The 21,678-nt window shown below is 39.0% G+C and overlaps 1 protein-coding gene across 8 annotated transcripts; it reads right to left on the reverse strand.

Annotated features, from left to right (window-relative positions):
* Positions 1 to 36: 36 nt before the first annotated feature.
* On the reverse strand, positions 37 to 20,612 carry golga2 (golgin A2). Of its 8 annotated transcripts, none has more exons than XM_061876378.1 (28): positions 20,505 to 20,612; positions 16,078 to 16,233; positions 14,174 to 14,242; positions 11,969 to 12,100; positions 11,507 to 11,553; positions 11,323 to 11,386; positions 11,188 to 11,226; positions 10,926 to 11,006; positions 10,498 to 10,536; positions 10,336 to 10,398; positions 9,690 to 9,783; positions 9,518 to 9,624; positions 9,390 to 9,448; positions 9,114 to 9,255; positions 8,939 to 9,028; positions 8,708 to 8,815; positions 8,547 to 8,634; positions 8,304 to 8,440; positions 8,013 to 8,231; positions 7,813 to 7,926; positions 6,375 to 6,599; positions 6,193 to 6,292; positions 6,019 to 6,110; positions 3,552 to 3,771; positions 3,322 to 3,483; positions 3,151 to 3,257; positions 2,909 to 3,080; positions 37 to 1,285 (listed from the first exon to the last, which is right to left on the reverse strand). In XM_061876378.1, the coding sequence occupies exons 1-28, from the start codon at positions 20,550 to 20,552 to the stop codon at positions 1,026 to 1,028; spliced, it is 3,234 nt and encodes a 1,077-aa protein (XP_061732362.1). In that variant the 5' UTR covers positions 20,553 to 20,612; the 3' UTR covers positions 37 to 1,025. The 8 variants fall into 8 exon arrangements, with proteins under 8 accessions (XP_061732362.1, XP_061732361.1, XP_061732360.1 ...); XM_061876377.1 differs by having other exon boundaries at positions 3,322 to 3,480; positions 11,942 to 12,100; XM_061876376.1 differs by having other exon boundaries at positions 11,942 to 12,100.
* Between the last annotated feature and the right edge of the window lie 1,066 nt (positions 20,613 to 21,678).

Raw genomic sequence — 21,678 nt, forward strand, 5'->3', positions numbered from 1 at the left:
CTTATGTAATTTTTACAATGGAATACACACACAGAATGTTGCTCAATCAGTTTTATTCAGTAGAGGGGGGTGGAAAAAAAAAAAAAATCACAGCTCCTGCCAACAAATCAATCACTTGAACCATCCTTCATTTCTTCACTTTTTAAACTGATTGGTTGAAAGGGAGTCAATCATTCCAAATAATAGTAACAATAAGAATAATAAATAGCATCTCTCATTTTAATCTTTCTTTGTATTCAATCACCTGCAGTCAGTAACGTCCCCGCCACACACACACTTACACACCCAGCAGAATATACAATATGATACACACTTACAGTATTTACAGTCATTGCTTGCTCTCAATGGCACACAACAGTGTATTTCAAACATTATTTCATACATTTAAATCGAATTAGAACCAGTTTTGCAGCTTTATTTTGTTTTTCTACATGTCTACAAATTAATTCCAATGCAAAATGATTCTGGGGCCAAATTAAGATTTATGGTTAAAAAACAAAACAAATTTGTTATTGTTGGGGAATTTGGCAGGGCATGTTTCTAATAATTAAATGGATTGGTCCCGTGATTATTTCTATATTTACATCCGTCACACACACTTGCACCTTCTTTACTTCCTTTCAACACAGGATCTCAGCCTTCCAAGGGGAGGGGCTTCATCAATCCCATCGCTGCTTAGTGTTAACAGTTTTAGTGCAATTTAAACTTCTATTTCATGATTAAATCTACAAAATGATACAGGAGAGAAACACACGCGCACAAACACACACACACACACACACACACACACACACCGGTTGAGTGATTCAAGCAAAACGTAACAGAAGGACCTGGAAAGTAAAAAAAAAAAAAAAAAAAGGGAGCCCAGAAAGCGGCTGAGATGATGTTGGGGAGGTCAGGTCCTTTTTTGGCCTTTAAAATGCAAGCTGACAGTAAATTGTAGTACATTCAAGCTAACGTGTGTTCCTATTATTGCACTTGTGTGTGAAGAAGAAGAAGAGTCTAAAATGCAGGGGAAGTAGTGCTCACACCACAAGTATCTTCACCTCGTCCTGCTCGTCAGGGCGGTAGAAGAAGGGGATGCAGGGGTTGTCGCCCATTAAGGGGGAAAGTCGGGACGTGCTCCCCTGCGGGTTTTGGATGTCATGGAGGAGCTGCATGATCTGCTGAGCCGTGCCGTCTCCTTCGGGCGCCAGCGCCGCGGGCTCGCTGCGGACGGGGACGTGAGTCGACGAGGGGGCTTCCTGGGCGGTGGGCTCTGACAGGGGGATGACCTCCATGGCTTCTAAGAGGCAAAGATAGATGAACACTTCAAAAAAATTATAATTCATTATTAAATGACAATAATAAAATTTCGTTACAATTCAAAATGTAAACGTAAAGACTTATGACATTTTCAATGATTATTCTCAGTTTGTGTTCAAATATTTACAAATTAAATGAAACGTAATGTTATAGTTCACATAATCAACATTTTATATAATGTAAACAGCTAATATCCACATTTTGTTCCAGTCAATAAGATGCCTCATTTTGTCTACTCCAAGAAAACTAAGTGGCTTGTGACATACACTACATTACACTATATTAAACACATATTTACAGTAGATTAATGGCATATTAATGGTATATTTAAAACATATTTAGGTATGTACACAGCATATTTACGGTACATATATGGCATATTTACAGTATATTTATCTTATATGTACAGTATATTTACAGCATATTTACAGTATATTTAAGGCATATTTATAGAATATTCGGAAAATTTACCGTATGTTTGAGGTATATTTACAGCATATTCAGAGTAAAAATAAGGTATCTTTATGATACATTTACTAAATAGTTACTGTACATATATATATGTATATATATATACAGTATATTTATGTTATATTTACAGTATATTTATATTATATGTACAGTATATTTACAGCATATTCATAGTATATTTAAGGCACATTTATAGTATATTCAGCATATTTACAGTATATTTACAGCATATTCAGAGTAAAATAAGGTATATTTTTGATACATTTACTAAATAGTTACTGTACATAAATATATATACATATATATACAGTATATTTGTTATATTTACAGTATATTTATATTATATGTACAGTATATTTACAGCATATTTATAGTATATTTAAGGCACATTTATAGTATATTCAGCATATTTACAGTATATTTACAGCATATCTAGAGTAAAAATAAGGTATCTTTACGATACATTTACTAAATAGTTACTATATATATCTATATACATATATATGCAGTATATTTATGTTATATTTACAGTGTATTTATATTATCCATCCATCCATCCATCCATCATCTTCCGCTTATCCGAGGTCGGGTCGCATATGTACAGTATATTTACAACATATTTATAGTATATTTAAGGCACATGTATAGTATATTCAGCATATTTACAGTATATTTGAGGTACATTTATGGCATATTCAGAGTATAAATAAGGTATGTTTACGATACATTTACTAAATAGTTATGGTATATATACAGTATATTTATGTTAAATTTACAGTATATTTATATTTATGTACAGTATAATTATAAATGATAAATGGGTTGTACTTGTATAGCGCTTTTCTACCTTCAAGGTACTCAAAGCGCTTTGACACTACTTCCACATTTACCCATTCACACACACATTCACACACTGATGGAGGGAGCTGCCATGCAAGGCGCCAACCAGCACCCATCAGGAGCAAGGGTGAAGTGTCTTGCTCAGGACACAACGGACGTGACGAGGTTGGTTCTAGGTGGGATTTGAACCAGTGACCGTCAGGTTGCGCACGGCCACTTTCCCACTGCGCCACTGTCAATGTATCTTTAGGATACATTGACAGTATATTTACAGTACATCCTCCACACTTGCCTGCTTGCTGGTGGTGTGCTTGATGCTGGTGCTCTGCATCTGGACTGTGGTCCTCGCCAACAGGAAGCAGGTCGGGATTGACCTGGGTTACGCCCTCCATGTATCGGCTGTACCAGTCGTTCCTCTCGGCCACCAGCCTCATGACAAGATCCTGCAGCTCTGCAAGCTTCGCCTAGTGGACGAAAAGAAGACAATTGAAGATGGATGAACAGTTCTTAAGCGAACAGTTCCCTCCTGGTTACCTTCATCTCTTCTTTATCCTGAGCCAGCAGGGTGATGTACTGCTCCTTCTCCTGGTGCTTCTGCTTCATGATGGCCCTCTGATTCTGATACAAGGCGATGTACTCTCCTGACAAGTCAGCACAGTGATTAGTTGGCGTCTGAAAAGAGAAATAACAATCCCCCTTGCTCACCAATAGTGTCTGTCTCTCCAGACAGTTGAATGCAGCGATGCTCCAGCTCCTCCACTCGCTCCTTCAGGTCGGCCTTCTCCTGCATGAGCGAGGTGAACCGCTGTTGGAGCCTCTCCATGGCGGTCTGCAGCGCCTGATGAACTTCTACCGCCACTCCTCCTTCTAGACAAAATAAGACTTGATTGATGATCACATCAGCATTAAAATCCCAAGACTGGATGTCTTCTTACCTGATTGCTGGTGATGGTGTTCACAGTGACTATGTTGGTCATGAGGGTGTTCATCGCCATGATGGTGCCCGTGCTCGGAGTGGCTGTGGCGCTCTAGGTTTAGAGCCAAGGTGGCTTGGTGCTTTGCCGCCATGTGGAGCCTGTGCTCCTCCCTCAGCTGCCTCCTGGCATCGTCTCTCTCCGCCTCCACCTGGGACAACGCCCCGCGGATGAACTCCTCCTGTATTTGTGTCAGTCAAAATATAAAATATCATAAATGTCAAATATAACCCAAACTATGTCCATGAGATGAATAATAATTATTTATAGTTTGTCTAAAAAAGTAAAGTACAAATAAGAGTGTAAATCAATATTAGCTCCTCAACAGAAAAGCACCTTGATGTAGTTTTTATTACTTCCAAAAGATGGCAGAAAATGCATTTGACGTATTTTGGTTTTATGTGTAATATATATATATATATATATATATATATATATATATATATATATATATATATATATACACACACACACACACCTATATACCCATATATATATATACACATACACACACAAACAAATTTACATACGTAGATACACATATATACATTTTTACATATATATATGTACATATATATACACACAAACATACACATATATATGTATATATGTATAAACATACACATATATGTGTGTATGTGTGTGTGTGTATATATATATATATATATATATATATATATATATATATATACATACACACACACACACACACACACACACACACACACACACACACACACACACACACACACACACACACACACTCACACAAACATACATACAATGGATGTTTTAGTTAACATGTTAAAGGTGTTCAATAAAAATACAAGCATGTTTATTTAACACATATAGATTCCCTTCTTTTTTAAAGACAAGAAGATAAGTTGGTGTATCACCTTATTCTGATGACTTGCATTGAATGAAATCACAAATCAGACAGAATTCTCAGTAGTGCTAATAAGTTCCACAACTTTGAATTGACATCGTGGAGATGAAAAAAATATCCTTCCAATTCCGCATGAAACTGGTTGGTTTTTAGCTTCTTATTTGTCCAGCTTCCATACTAGTTTTTTTACTCTTTACAAAAAATACATCAGCGGTTTTGTAACTTGCTAGCTTGTATGCGCTAGTTTTGTGAGACCCTTATTTTGTTAGCACAGGCAGGATGGAGCAGCACTTTTATTGTGAAGACAGGAACTGTGTGGTTGGTCTTTACATTTTTGACGGCCGGTTCGGAGAGAGTCCATTGTAGTAAAAAAGTGCTTCTTGCATTCCTGACGGTCGATTTTGTTATTTTTCACACTGAGCTGTCAGCAGCTAGCGCCATCTCACAAGATACTCGGGTGCCGTGAATTTCGATCAAGTGATGTAGTCAACATTTATGATCTTTATTTTTTAGGTCTATTGTTTTTAATGCCTCGCGATCGACTCCGGGATCAACTGGTAGCTTGCGAGCGACCTAACGGGCACCCCTGATTTAATTCAATCGTTATATCGTGATAATACATGTTGATGTTTGGTCCTGCAAATCTGACAAGGTCAACAGAATGACTGGGTCCTTAACATTATATAGCATTCTCTGTAGCGGCTAAGGTAAACATCTGTTCTAACGAATATCATTATTATTGGGGGATGAGGAATAGCTTAACATGCTACACTACACACCATAGCAGGATAAAATAAGTCATGCTAACCACTAAGATGGAGCTCTTGAACGTAAACAGAGGTAGACAGGTCAATACAAATAGATAGTAACAATACCAAATATAGTATCAGTATTTAGTTAATACCAAAGATGTTGGATCAATATTTTTTATTATCACAAAATCTTTAGTGGTTTTTGTTATAGCTTACAAACTCAGAAAATATAAGTACCTGGACACGGAAGGACTTTATTGGCAAAAATCTAATCATTTAAATTAAAGCCAATAGTAGGAAATCATTTTAAATATGTAACTGATATTGTTACACCCCCATACTGTGTTGTGTGTGTATTATAATTGTGTTATTTTTATTTTTTTTATCATTTACCGTAATTAGAATCAGCATTGGTATGACCAATACTGCACTTGTAACAACTTGGTAATGGATCTATACCCAAATCTGATGTAAAGTAACCAAACAAGAAAATAATAATAGTAATAATTTTTACAGAACTGTTTTAAGAATCAATTCTAAAAAATGTTATATACCCCATGTGAGTGCTTACTCGCTGCCCGTATTATGTCATACGTCAGCAGCCAAGAGATTTTATAAAAAGTTTAAAAAAATAATTTTTCACCCATAATATATTGTTTGAATCAGGAATTGATTCTGAATCAAGTCGTCACTCCAAAATAATGGAATCCAATCAAATCATGAGTTGTTTTTAGATTCACATCCCTATTAATCAGTAATAGTCATTTTTCAACAAAAACATTGTACTAACCATCTCTTTCTGGCTCTCAAAGTCTTGAGGGATGACGATGGAGGACAACTCTGTAACACTCTCTTGGGGTGACTGACTTTCAATGCCGTCTCCTGACACAAATAACGACAAAAAAGAGGGTCTGTTAATAAAACAATAGGATGTTGAATGGCGGTGAGTAAACCAACACTATACCTTCATCTCGTGGCGTCACGGCGAGAGCTGAACTGTTAAGCAGCTCCCTCACCTCACTCTTCAAATGCTCGTTATCTTTGACCAACTGCTCCAAATGCTCCTGCAGGGGGAGACAGGTGCAGCGTTAATAAAAACAAACAGATAAAGAGAAAAAGACAAACCAGAAGTAGTTCAACACATACCTGTGCTTGGTGCAGCTGACTCTGGCTCATTTCTAGCTGAGTGCGGCCGTGGGATTCGTCATGCTGCAGCCGATCCATGATCTGGCTCTGTGTCAAATACTGTTGGTGGAGCTGCTCCCTCTCGGACACAAGAGCCTGGTAACCGGCACAGTACTGCTGCAGGTGGGCCGCCACCTGGTTCCTCTGCTCTGCCAGTCCTTCAGCCTCTTTATGTTTCAATTCCAGCTGGAGGAGAGTTGAAGGGGCAATTGGCAGAGGGATTCAGTTGAGTTAAAATTGTGCAGCGTTTATCTGTGGCACTAAGCAAAAATGTTTGGTATACAAGGGGGAATTTCACTTTTTTGGGGGAAATTTGCCTATCATTCACAATCCCTATGTGAGAAATGCATATACATTTGTCTTTTTATGCATTCTGAATCAAAAATAAAAACTAGCAAAAATCAGCAAAAAACGCAGGTAATGGGGATTTGATCTCTTCTTCCTATAAAGCCCTCTAAAAAACTATACTCGCTGTAAGTATATATGTAAAGTAGTGACAGGCACATTCATGATAACATGTCAGATTTACTTTTTTTTTTTTTAACAATTTTTTCGATTACTTTGGGACAAATGATGATCCAGCACATTATATTTTTGATCCTGAATATAAGAAGGATGAGCTACAAGTTGTAGAAGCTGGTTGCAAAGCAGATCCAGCTATTTTGAAACACAAAGCATAAAATAGCAGTATTGCTAAAGGCCGTACAAGAAATACACACCAGAAACATAAAAAAAACAATCAGTTACTATACACAATGTCCGTTCTCACTTGAATCCAGACTGATAGATAGATAGTACTTATACAGTATCTTTAATTGCAAGATTTGTGAAACCCTGTTTGGATGGTGAATTAATCATAATCCTCACACCTCATGTAAACAATGTTTGGAGCAAATGAGTGTCTTGTTATGACTTCCTCGCGATGTCTTCAGGTCTAAATTGAATTTCAAAGTTTTACAATACAAGTGAGATGCTTGATTTCTAATCAAGCACAAACTTTTACCAAGTTAGAGGTGACACAGAATCTCACCTGCTCAGTATGTCAGTAGCTGTAGTACCTACCTCAGTGATCAAGGCGCCGCATTACTAAAAGTAGTTCCTCGATGTTAATGCCTATAACAATGTTGCTAATATTTGGTTAATATGCGGGTCATGACAAGTAAATGGAGTATTGTTGGCAATTTTTGGATGTTTTTTTTAAGGGGGCTTTATAGGCGCAATAGAGGACTCCCCTTAGCTTCATGGTTAGCGACGTCATACTTGCTGTATATTACAATATAGAATGCATAGAAAAAGAAAAACATGTATGTTCCTGTCACACAAAAGGACTGTGAACATTTGAGAAAAAAGTGCAGTTCCCCCTCAAAGCAATGCAGTACAAGGTTCATGAGAAACAAACCTGCTCTTTGGCGTTATGTATCTCCTCTTGAAGCTCCCCCATCCTACGTGCCAGCTCCTTCTTCACATGCTGCTCTGACTGAATGGCGTTGGTCAGCTCCATATTTTCGTTTGTCTGTACAATATGAAGGAAAAAAATGGATTTGAGGTAAAACGAAGGCAAGATAGTTTCTGCATACAATTGTCAAGTTTCAACCTGACCAGTTTAACAAAGCCGTTCTGTAGCTCCGCCAGCTGATCCTTCAGTGTGCGGTTCTGGTTGAGAGCGCGGCTGATCGTAGCCTTGTCTGATTGCACGTCTTCCAGCATGCGGCGGCGGTCATCTGCCTCCTGGGTCCGGTTCTCCACCTGCTGCTCCAGATCTGCCAGACGTGCTTCTTTCTCTGAGCACAAGCGACTCAGCTGCTCGTTGTCGCGCATCTACAAAGGAATAGGACAGAGATTACTCTTACACATAAAACAAAAATGATATTGATGACTGCTTGAGCATACTTGCGACTGATACTGTGCATCAAGAGAGTTGTGTTCTTGTTGCAGAGTGTTGAGAGCCTCCTGCAAAGCTACTTCGGTCTCTGAAGGACCTGAAGCCTGAGGCTCTGCAGCGCTGTGAGTCTCCTGGGACAGCAATTCTAAAAGAGACGGAGAGGAAAGTTAGATATTTACAAGAGAAACTGTACACCACTTTTGGAGCTGTAAGCTGTCAGGTGCTTTTCACGAGAAATGTTCATGACCTACCTGCAGCATTCTTTAGCTCTGTGATGCTAGCTTCAAGTTCTTGGACTCTGCTGATGTTTCTGTCCCTCTCCTCCGCCACTAATGACACCTAACAAGCACAAATACATGAATCACCCCAAAGCAGGACAGAAATGACCACAACTAGTTACTGCGTTGTTTACTTGTGTGAGGAGTTGCTCTGTTTTGTCTTTCCAAACACGACCCTCCTCCTGGATCTGCTGTGCATAGCAATCCCTCTCAGTCTTCAGCTGGCCAACTGACTCCATTAGCTACATCAAATATCAATTGTGTGTTAAGTCATGTGTATGACATTGATTCTATTATAAACAATAGTTTTATGCTAACATAATCGTACACAAAAGGTCTCACAGGCAACAAAACAGTTCCAGTACCTGATGATTATGCACTTCCATTTGCTGCTTCTCCTCAAGCAATAGTTGGATTTGTTGTTTGGCACTATTGGGATCTGACTGGGTGGAGCACTGAACCAACAGAGAAATAAATAATCAATTATTAACCTTACCACTCTTAACGAGTATTGGCACAGGTGTCTGTGTATAAAGTAACCTGCTGCAACATGAGGTCAGCGATCTCCAGCCTCTTGTGAAGATCATCCACCTCCAGCTTCAATGCTACCGTCTCCTGCACTCTCTGCCTCAGCTGCTCTGACAGCTCGGAGGTCAGCTGTTTGAACTCCTCACTCAAATTGCTGCAAACAATTGCAAAAAATAAAAATTGTGCGTGACCTAAAATATGACAGATGAATAGAACTGCGCCAAAACAATACATTTAAGAATGCAATGTCGATCTGCTAAGAATGTGTGCTCTCATAATGTAACTTACCTTTGTCTAAATACCTCCAGCCTCAAAGTGTCTCTCTCTTTTTCTAACTCTTTATTGTGCTGGAGAAAAAAACAAAATATAAATGAGCCAAAATGTTGCTTTGTTTATTGCATTTATGTTGCATTTACCTTTTCAAACTGTTTCTGCTGCGTTGAGACAGAAGACAGCGTTCTCTCCAGCTCCGACACTCTCTGCCTTGATGTCTGAAGACTGCTGTTGAGGTCCTCGGCCTCGGCTGAACACAATATCAATTTAAAAAAAAAATACTAGCCAGGTTCGCTTGTGTCTTCACACCCGCACCTGCTTTCTGCCGTGCCGCCTGTTGCGTGTACTGTAGGGCCGTCTGCAGCTCCGATTTCTCCGACACAAGTATGCCGATAGTTTGAATGTGAACCTTAGAAAACAACATACAATATTTCACGTGATGCTTTGTCTGCGACTAATTAGATCTCAGTGTTATTACATTTTATGTAATAACACTGTTTTTCCCCCTTGTCATCACTTTGCAACCAATTCGGCTTTTTCATCTAGCCAATTCGAAGTACTACCCCAAAGACACATTTGACTTTGCAATCATCTTTTTTCCTCCTAATTGTCATTTCTTTGCGGTGCTTCTCATTAGTGAGTCATGACTAGTGAGGCTCTCTGTTCATGCACTTTGTGCGTGTAATTTAGCAATCCCAACTCCGGCCCACCGTGACAAAGATTGAGGATGACTGTTCATTTAATTCCACGAATAAATAAACGGGAGATCGAAGAACAAAGTGAACCCTTGGACCCTGTTTGAAAGTGAAAGACAAAGAAAACAAAAAACACACAAACATGGAAAGTTATTGAGTTCAATTTAATTTACCGTTTGATTTATTTACTATTGGCCCAGGCTTAGTGACTACAAGAACTTTTTTTCGCAACTGTTGCATTCACATTTTCTAGCGAATTCATTTACCTGCAGTTGCTCTCGCATTGCACCATGCTCTTTGGAAAACTTTTGTTCAAATTCTTTTCGCTCCTGAATGATCACAAATACAAACACTATGAACATCCGGGAAAGGAGATAAAACTGAGGAATGATTAACAAGCAAAAAATAAATCAAAAAATTCTGTATACCTTTTGTAGCTGATCAGTGACCTCCTGAGATTGTTTGGCCTAAGAAAGCCAAAGAAGAGTTAAAAGGGGTACACTTTAAATCGTTGCAACGATGCGACACAGTTCCAGCCGTGCAAATCACAAAACAAGACAACCTTATTGCTGTTATTGTGCTAAATTGTTTTTAACTAAGAAGTTAAGGCAGCTTTGACCTGCACAAACAGCTCCATACACTATACTCCGCAGAAAAGCATTGAAAAGACACATGAGAATTATAAATAAAATTATCAAACTCAAGCGATGTTGTGCATGCATCGGTAAACTTTTTTAGTGAGGGTAATCGCAGTGGCGTGCAATAAAGATAACATTTAATCCAGGACGTACGCTGTGGTCGCATATATTATTCAAAAGTGCATGCACACATGGAAAACACACACACAGCTTCTTACCAGCTGGTCAAGCTTGGTATTGAGCTGAGAGTTTGTTAAGTTGCTGGACTCCAGGGCAGCAGACAGCTCCTGGTTCAGACTCTATCGTGCATACATGCATCCGGGAAAAGAAGGGGGGGGGGTTTAAAGATAAAGATAAAGTGTTGTTGCAAAGGCCAAACAAAAAGGACATGTGGTAGGAAGAAGAATCCTTTGTGAAAGTTTTAACAAAATGGGTAATCATCGGAGTGTGTGCTCAACATATATGTATTTTCACTCTCACCTCCAGTTCTCTCTCGCCGTTCACGTGAGCAGCAGGCGTCTGAAAGAATAGAATATGATTGAACCTGTGATACCAATTACATTCATTTGAATTCCAAGTTAAGTTTGATGGACAATGCCTTGGCGTTGGATGTACCTCAGAGACAAGGCCGTTTAGTTGCTGGGATAGCTGTCTCAGGCTCTCTGTGGAAGACAGCGGCCTGTGGGATGACACACATTAATACATAACATTGCCTGTGCAATACACAGTACATGCACTCATACTTATCGTCTGTGCACTCTCACAAGTCAGAGAGGTTAGGTAATATGAATTTACTCACATATTTTCCTCTGTTAAACTTTCATTGCCATTGGTATCGGGGTAGTTCTGCAGGACAAAAGAATGGACAAATGGCAATCGTAAACATGTCGAACCAATCTGAATTTAAATATTATGACATTCTGGACGATACTGTTGTATTCCTGTCCAGTATGGGTCGATAATTATGCAAAATGCAAATGTCACCGACAGGACATATCTCCTAATGTGGGGGATCACTGCCATATTGCATAAAGACAAGAACTCTGGAACTGTAAAAAAAAATCTCCTAAATCTGCACCTTTATTATATTTTTGTTTTTTTATCTGAGGCCAGATCTCAATATGTTGATGTACTTTTTCCAAACTTACTTGTGACCCCAAAAAACAAATACTGTATACCGTAATGTGTATGAAGTTGTATTGAAGAAAATGTATGCAGAGCGTAAGTGACACACCTGTGACAGGTCAGCATGGTGGCTTACACTTTGAAGGTTAGTAGCGGCGTTAGTGCTAGTGGTAGTGTTAGATACAGGCGTGTTGCAGTCAAGCTCAGCTGCCAGGTCCTCCGTGGGCGGGGGAACTGAGGAGCATGTGGTCTCCATGTCGGCTAAGTTCTAAAATGGCACATACACACAACACGCACGCAAGTTAGGACAGACAACACCTAAAGGATGCACAACTTGTACTGTATAAAGGACAGTTATATAGACATTCATGTAAAGAAGGGATAATGCTTACATTACTGTATGCGTTCAAAATGTTTCTGCAAGCCATGCCGCATGCTCCGTTTAACAGTAAACACAATGGGTAGAATCCCTAGCAAACAGTGGTGTGAACTCGCTATACAGTGCTACCTCAACAAAGGAGTGTTTTGAGATATGAGCTGTCTCTCGGGTAACTGTTATGCTTTAGGTTGCAAGCAAAAACTTGAGTTACAAGCATCCCCCTATCACTTGGCATAGCAAATGCCACAGTGAATCTCGTAAGAAGTTTTACTCGCTAGCATTAGCTTATAGCTACATATCAACATAACCTTGATTTTCCAAGCATGGGAAGAAAGAATGTGGGTGTGAAGAACAGTGCTGAGAAGAAGCAATGGCATGATATTCATTGAATTTAACAAATAAATCATGGAAGGAGATCAGCCAACTCTCCAAAGTAAACACTGTACATTATTATCATTGGTTTTATATTACTTCATAAAACTATTGTAGTTGTTAATGGTACATTGTATTGTATCGTTTTTATAAAATATTTCTTAATTCATGATAAAAATGTGCTCTTTTGGGGTAAGCGCCAATTAAACGTTGGTTCAAGATACAAGTGTTTTGAGTTAAGAGCTGCGTCACAGAACCAATTAGGCTTCAACGTTGAGGTACTACTGTATTTAAAACAACGTTTACATACACCATTTTTCTCAAGCTCTAGACGTGCAAAACATTGAGCTTAAAAGCCTACTGAAACCCACGACTATCGACCACACAGTCTGATAGTTTATACATCAATGATGAAATATTAACATTGCAACACATGCCAATACGGCTAGTTTAGTTTACTAAATTAAAATTTTAAATTTCCCACGGAGTTTCCTGTTGAAAATGTCGCGGAATGATGACGCGTATGATGACGCGTGTTTGTGACGTTATTGGTTGGAGGGGACCACTTGCGGCTAAAAGTCGTCTCTTTTCATCGCGCAATTACACAGTATTTTGGACATCTGTGTTGCTGAATCTTTTGCAATTTGTTCAATTAATAATGGAGAAGTCAAAGTAGAAAGATGGAGGTGGGAAGCTTTAGCCTTTAGCCATACAAACACACAGTGTTTCCTTGTTTAAAATTCCCGGAGGTGAAGCTTTGCTATGGATCAGAGCGGTCAAGCGAACATGGTTCCCGACCACTTGTCAACCGGCAGGTTTCGGTGAGAAAATTGTGGTAAAAAGTCGCCTCTTACCGGAGATCAGCGGAGCTTCTGTCCTGCTGCAGCTTCGTGACTTCTCTCAGAGACTGGCGTCAACACACCCGTGGACACACCCCTCCGACTATCAGGTACTATATAACTCACTAAAACACTAGCAACACAATAGAAATATAAGGGATTTCCCAGAATTATCCTACTAAATGTGTCTAAAAACATTTGAATTGCTCCCAATGCAATCGCCTTTTTTTGTTTTGTTTTTTTACTTTATTTTTTTTTCTAGTCCTTCAGTCTAAATTTCCTCATCCACAAATCTTTCATCCTCGCTCAAATTAATGGGGAAATTGTCGCTTTCTCGGTCCGAATAGCTCTTGCTGCTGGAGTCTCACATTATAAACAATGTGAGGATGTGACGAGCCCTCACACCGGTGACGTCATCGTCTGCTACTTCCGGTAAAGGCAAGGCTTTTTTATTAGCGACCAAAAGTTGCGAACTTTATCGTCGATGTTCTCTACTAAATCCTTTCAGCAAAAATATGGCAATATCGCGAAACGATCAAGTATGACATATAGAATGGACCTGCTACCCCGTTTGAATAAGAACATCTCATTTCAGTAGGCCTTTAAACCAGGCCCATGCTTTCTGGACCATTCATAAAAGATGGCGGTGAAGATGCATAAATAAGATATGAGTAGAAGGCGGTACAGTAGAGGAAAGAATCAAAACGGAAGGTGCAGACATGAGGATGGAGAGACAGCAACAAAAACTTACCTGACGTTTGTCACATGGAGGCAGGACAACTCCATTGCTTTGGCTAAGTGTTTTGAGAATACTGTCAAACTACAGACACCAAAGAGATGTGAAAAAAGGAGAGGGAACATTTTAGAAGACAGCTAGGAGGGAGTTTAAGGAATTCACAAAGGAATCTACAAAGGGGAAAGGTTAAAACATGTGGAGAAACAGGTTTGGTACACAAAATACTACAACTACTTTCTTTTCTTAACCTGATTAAATCTTCCAAAGCACTACCATTCTAACACCATCAAAAAAGGACTGGTCTGTTATCTATCGTGTCTGATAATACAATGGAACCTCTAATTTGGATTTCAAAACCAAAAATGTTAACCATAGATTACAACGAACACAGAATTGATACATTCCAGGACCTTAATTGCAAGTATAAAAATAAGGTAAAGCCACAAGTCCAGTGATTCTCAAACTGGGGTACGTGTACCACTAGTCACAGACATGTATAAAGAGCGTATGGCCAACCTGGTTTTAGGCAATCTCCTCAATGATTGGACAAAAGGCACTCATATGACTGCAAGGTGCCATGACTGCTACTATGTGTCTGTGGTGCTTCCTTGTTAGTTTTTCAGCGTGTAAATATACCCTGTTGTGCAGCATGGAGAATTACGACATCTATTGGAGAAGGTTTGCCGTCAACACTGGAGAGCCACACACTACAGTAGTCTTGTGCAAATTAAAGACAACACAACATCTGTGTTTTGTTCAGGACAGAACACACAGAAGGTAATACAAATAAAAATGGAAGAAATTAACAAATTAAAGAGATGGTTTGACAAAAACAGACTATCCTTGAATCTCAGTAAAACTCACATAATGCTATTCGGTAACAACGGAAGGGAAAGTCGAACACAAATATAAAATAGACAAAGTATACATTCAACAATTAAAAAAAAAATACATTTTGGATCAATAATAGATGATAGTGGATTGATAAAGTTTGTCTAAGTCTGAAAGCACAGGCATAGATAGCACAGTAATTACAAACAATACATTGGAGGCAGCCACCACAGTTGACATACGTCACACAAAAGCCACAATTTCTCAGTGATTGTTGGTCCAAATCTAATGAAGATTTTGGCAAAATGAAGGTAATACGTTTCTCTGGTCGTTCTGTGTATTTTTTTGTCTTTTTCTCGCGCTGTCGGTGTGTGTTATACAGCCTGCTGGACACTCAACAATGCATGAATGTAGCAGCAGCGTGCATCAACTACGGCTGCAAAATTGTACTTTGACAAAACAAAAGCATGTTTTTATTGTACGTTTGTGTGCTGAAGTATGTTTAGAACTATATTTAGACTTATTATTTGCGTTGGTTTCGTAAGGAAAACCAATGTCAGAACGACTGCATTTACATACTTGCAGTCAAAACCGCACTCTTTTCCTTGGTAACAAAGGTGGCGCCTCTGGTTTAGTAGGCCATTCTCTTTAAACATGGCTCTGCCACTATTTCTATGCAAGCTCTATCTAGTGGTACACCGAAGAATCACTCAATTAAATATTCAAACACAGTGTTACTGTTCAAACTGTGTGTAATGTTACATTGGGCAAAATTATTAAATATATTTTTTTAAATAAAATATCTGCATATTTTTTATGAATATTTAGGCCTAATACGCTACTGTATTTTAATGTTGGACATTATGGTGGTACTTGGAGTGCCAAGTGTTTTCTGAGGGGATACTTGGTGAAAAAAGTTCGAGAACCACTGCACTAGTCAAATTCTGAATTGTGTGACCTAAGGGGGAAGTTCCACTCTACTTTGTTGTTTCTTTGTAGCTGGTCACCAGGCATGCAACAAGACATGTAATACCTGCATTGAAAGCCAAGTATTTGGCCCTCTAAATCAAAGTAGGAAAAGAGCTTACGTTGTCTGGAGAGTTTCTTTCTATTGGTGGTGCATCGTACTGATTGAATCCTTTCCCTTTCCTCTTCTTTTTAGCTCCTGCGCCACCACCAAGTCCTCCACCTGCTTTATCTACACCAACACTGACAGGGGAACTCTTCTGCTGGAACTCCTTCAGCTGAACAGCACACACAGAAAAATAATAATAATTTAAATAAATATATACATATATATTTATATATATATATATAGATGCGCATGCAAGCGCGCGCGCGCGCGCGCACGCACACACGCACACACACACACACACACACACTCAACAATGCTTGAATGTAGCAGCAGAGTGCATCAAATACGGCAAAAAAAATCCACCAGCCCTCATTTTCCTAAACTGATGTACTAGCATTTATTTACCAAAATTATTTTGGTAATGCCAGGGTTTCCACTAAATTGTAGAAATACCAAAATTGTATTTCTGCTTTAGGGGCACCTGCATGTAGAGGAGAGGAGCTACACTTTCATGTTTGGATAGCAATTTTGTGCATTAATAATGTGGATTGTTACAATCATGCTTTGGTTGTCAAAGATGTTAGGTGATATTTTTTCTACATGATAAATTGTTCTTGATATTCTGTACTTTGCATGTTGTACACGTTAGTAGTTGATTTTGGACATGGTAAAATCAAAGCTAAATAAAAAATAATGAAAAAAATAAAATAGTCTCAATAACATTACAATAAGGTACAGAAATCTAAACAAATATTTTGTAATGAAAACACATAAAAAATGAAATCAATAGGTTTTTTCATATCCAAAAATGAATGGTAAGAAGTGAAACTTATTAAGGCCAACATCTTGTTTCATAAATCAAAAAAACAGCTTTCTTATCATTATTATTATTATTATATAGAATGATAAATTTACCGGTCTTATTACAACATATTACGAATAATCTTTACCCACTTCACACTTTTTTTGTTTTAAATGTAATTTGTACCGTTTGTAGTTCCACCAGATCTTTAAATTTCAATAGTTTTGAATGTAAGAAAAATTTATTTGCATGATCACTATATCCTGAGGGAGGGTTTGTATATTTTCAAGTACATATATAATCCGTTCATGAATGAGTATATACGTTCGGCCACCATGTTCAATGGAGAAGTCTGTTCTACAAAATTTGCAGGCAGCATACCTTCCCTTTCGAGCTGTCCGAGATGAACTGAAATAATTTTTTAAAATCATTTTGGAACTTGGATGCGTACTTCTTCTTACTCGTTGTCTTCATGTCTCTTCTTCGTTCTTCTCCTTTGTCTTTGTTATGTTTTTGGACATTATTACTTGCCGCAATTTTGAAGCCAAATCGTCATGTCTCTTCTTCGTTCTTCTTCTTTGTCTCTGTTGTGTTTTTGGACATTACTACTTGCCGTAGTTTTGAAGCAATGCATGATGGGAATCCGGATGTTGTGTGTCAGTGTATTAACGTGCCGGCTGGAATAAACACACGCTGAGAAATAGCTCCGTGCCTGCCTACTTTATGGGTTATAGATAAACCTATGGATAACAGAGACATAAATCTGCTCTACTCTTTTAATATCTTTAATGTCCTTTGTGTTCTTTGATGTTTCCCTCTTACACGTAGTGCTATGGCTATGAATTGTTTTTTTTCCCACGGGCCCAGGCTTAGACCGATTGTAATGTTTGTCTGACTTGAATGGGATTGTGCTGAAATTTTAATTTCCCCTCTGGGATTAATAAAGTATTTCTTATTCTGATGATGGTATTGTAAGACATTTTTTTGGTTAGACTGGATTTTAAATGTCGGGCTATTATTGTGAAACCGCCAACCGGACGTGTATGATTGGTATGGGAAAAGACTTGACATCTTTTGACGAAAATCTCAGATAAAAGTGACTTTAGATTTCCTGTCTACTATATTTGTTTCTGCTCAGCTCGTATTCCATTTTACCAAAGCAGTCCGATAAATTTTACGTTGCCAATGCATTTAACTGTAATCCAAACACGGAATGAGGTTGTCTCACGCCGACCAAAGGTAAAATTGTCTTGTCTTCTCCGGAGAACGACTTGCCATGGTTTTGGATCAGAGACTTCCATAAGGTCTCCCTTTCTTTGCGCAGTGAATCCAAGCTATTTTCGAGCCTGTGGGTCATAAGTAACTGGACGCCCTTTTTTTTTTCTTCCAAGATGGAGCCGCTGTAGTGGCTGCTGTTGACAGGAGCTTTGTGCTCTTGTGTCATCCTTTTGTGCTTCCCTCTTGTTTTGATGTGTTATTAAATCCATCCATTTTCTACCGCTTATTCCCTTCTGGGGTCGCCTATCTCAGCTACTATATATATATATATATATATATATATAATTTTTTTTTTTTTTGCCTTTTGGTCCTGCACCCTTTGTGACTGTGTGACAAGGGGTGGAACTTTCGTGACTTCTGCGGTGCTTTTTTGTGAACTTCTGGATCTGCCTCCTGGAGAGCCTTTTGGCCATGGAGACCAGCTACTGGGTCTATTCCACACCAGAGTCCGTTTGGAAGGACTGGAGGAGATGCGGATGAAGAGACAGCACTGCGGCGTTAGCACTGAGCGCCGGACGGACAGGCTTCACAGTGTCTTGGCTGAATGAGCAGGTATCAGACACCTCAGTCTCCTCGGATGTATCCTTGTTCATCCATGCGAACTGGACACTGGCCGAGAGTTGGTTGGCGGCCGAGAGTGGAGTTGGCTCTCTTGGTTGCTATGTTGGGTCTGCTCCTGTCCCTGGCCATGCTCCCTCCACCCCAGCAGACGATGGCATGGAATACCGCAGAGGCCACCACAGTGTATATGTTTCTTTTACTTTTAATTCATAGCTGTATGTAGAAATGGCTGGTTGCATCAGCTCCGCTCTTTAATGTATTTAATGTTCTTTGATGTTTGATGTTGTAAGAGGGATGTCTACTATGGCTATGAGTTGTTTTTTTCCCCTTGGCCTCAGTCTGGACCCCCTCTCCAGAGGCCCAGGCTTAAACTGATTCATTTATTTTATTTTATTTTTTTCTCCCATTTCCTTGTTTACCTGTATCTCACCTTTTTGGTAAGGGGCGCCGGAAGTCGGCAGACCCGTCAGCGGTCCTGTTCTGTCTCCCTGTAATGTTTGTCTGATCTTGAATGGGATTGTGCTGAAAATTTTAATTTTCCTGAAGGAACTCTTCTGACGGAATAAATAAAGTACTATCTATTTATCTATCTATCCATTCATCTATCTATCTATCTATCTTTCTTTGCGCAATTATTCTAAGCTATTTCCGAGCCTGTGGGTCATAAGTAACTAGACGCCATTACACTTTTCCCCAAACTACGCAAGGGGCCAAGGGTCAAAAATGTTAATCGCACCTTAAAAAAATAATCACCATTAAAATAACTTATAGTTAACGCGTTATCGCCATAATATATATGAGCAGAAACACATCAAAAGTGCATGTTAACGTATCAGGTCTTGTTGCATAAAAGTAAAAGCTCTGAGCAACAAAGGCAATAATTCACTTAACCTTGTCTCAAACAATGTGAAGCCTACTTACAGTATAAGATCAAGTTTCAAATGAAGACAGCCATTAATAACCACTGACAAAATGCCTATTCCGTGTCTTTGCTAGTACAAATACACAATAAGTCGCCATTGTGAGTCATAAAAGCACTGAAGGACAATAAGGAATTTTGTATTAAGAGGTGACATTTAAAAAAAACTAATCATGGTGATGAAATGTTACTATAATCTACTCATGTTTGCGGATAGCTGTGATAGGAAAATGCTATTTCCTACTAGGTGATGTACTTCTACAAGGTAATGTGGCACTTTTTTATTTTTATTTTAAAACAGCCATGTTTTTAACCAGGCTTACACGCCTAAGTCAAGCACACAGCGGGACGGAAGTGAGCTGTCAGCTGTCAAAACAGTTGTTGTCATTCTATACGTCCGATAGGAAAACTAGAACCAAAAAGCACCCAAGTAACAAAAAGCTGCCCCGTGATTTAGACATGCTTACACCAAGCCAACTAGTCAGTACTTAGCATTTTTGCTAACATTCGCCTAGCCACGTTAGCACGTCCTGCTTCGCTTGAATTTAGTTTGTCGTTTTACAAAGCGGCTTTTAAACCTTGAATATATAAACCACCGGTTGTTCAAATGGTATCGGGAGATAAAAATGTCATTAGGACGTGAATTCAATATTGATCATTCGGAAAAGTTGATGTTTTAAGTAGAGGCCTCGTTTACAGCACCGGGTTTTCCTGCCCATCTTGGCCCAACATGAGCGACCGAGGCCGGACAAGCGACGGCGTAGAGGTCGGGCGACGTGTAATGACACCGCCATTGCTGGGTTAGTACGTCCGTGTCATTGTGGCAAACACAAAATAAGCGTTTCGTGACACTTAAAGGGCTAATTGTAAATAATGTTACCTTTTTCTTGGCTGCGGCGAGTTTTGTTTGCCTGCTCTGGTCAGCCATCCTGCTGCTGCTGCTGCGCGAGTCAACCACGTCATCAGTTTGCTCTCCGCTCAGATCTTGGTCGGTAGGGGGCGCACCCACAACATGACTGTCATTAAAATCTCCTTTGACCAAAACCTATTAATTTCTTCAAATATGAACTTTTACATTTTTTTAGGAATAATTTAAATAATAAATATGATGATTATAGCACAAATATTAAATTTCAAATCAATTGATGACCCATGACTGCTGCGCCAGGTCCACCATACTAACCACATCAGAATCAGAATCAGACATGCTTTATTAATCCCCGAGGGAAATTTTTAATTTTCAGCACAATCCCATTAAGGATCAGACAAACATTACAGGGAGACAGAACAGGATCGCTGACGGGTCTGCCAACTTCCGGCACCCCTTACAAAAAAGGTGAGATACAGGTATACAAGTGGGGGGAATGGAAGAAAAAAATAAAAGATAACAATAAAATAAAATGAAAAAATCGGTCTAAGCCTGGGCCTCTGGAGAGGGGGTCCAGACTGAGGCCAAGTGAAAAAAAACAACAACTCATAGCCATAGTACACATCCCTCTCACATGTGTGTAAGAGGGAAACATCAAACATCAAAGAACACAAAGGACATGAAAGACTTTAAAGCAGTGGATACAACCAGCCACTCCTACATACAACTATGAATAATAAAATAGAATAGACTTTATTATCATTATATTAGTATATAACGAGATTCAAGACTCCAACTTAAGGTGCGGTTGTGGGAACAAATATGGGGTAAAATAAATAACACAATTGAACTAACAATTGAAATAAACAGACTACTATCCAATATAAATAACAATCAATCCTGTACAATATACAAAACACTGTAGAAATACAAAATACTGTACAATATACTGAACAAGACAAGAGTACCGAAGTAATGAATAACAATCAGTGTCATGACGTATTGCACTCGAAGGGTAGTATTGCACAGTAGGGTATTAGGGCATGATATTGTACAGGGGTGAATTATTATTATTATAAGTTAGAGTTCAACATGGTGACAACTCTGGGAAAAAAGCTGTCTCTTAGCCTGTTTGTTCTGGCTCTGATGCACCTGTAGCGCCTGCCCAATGGTAACAGGTGGAACA

This window comes from Nerophis ophidion, linkage group LG17, assembly GCF_033978795.1.
Source record: "Nerophis ophidion isolate RoL-2023_Sa linkage group LG17, RoL_Noph_v1.0, whole genome shotgun sequence".
Taxonomy (NCBI): Eukaryota; Metazoa; Chordata; class Actinopteri; order Syngnathiformes; family Syngnathidae; genus Nerophis; species Nerophis ophidion.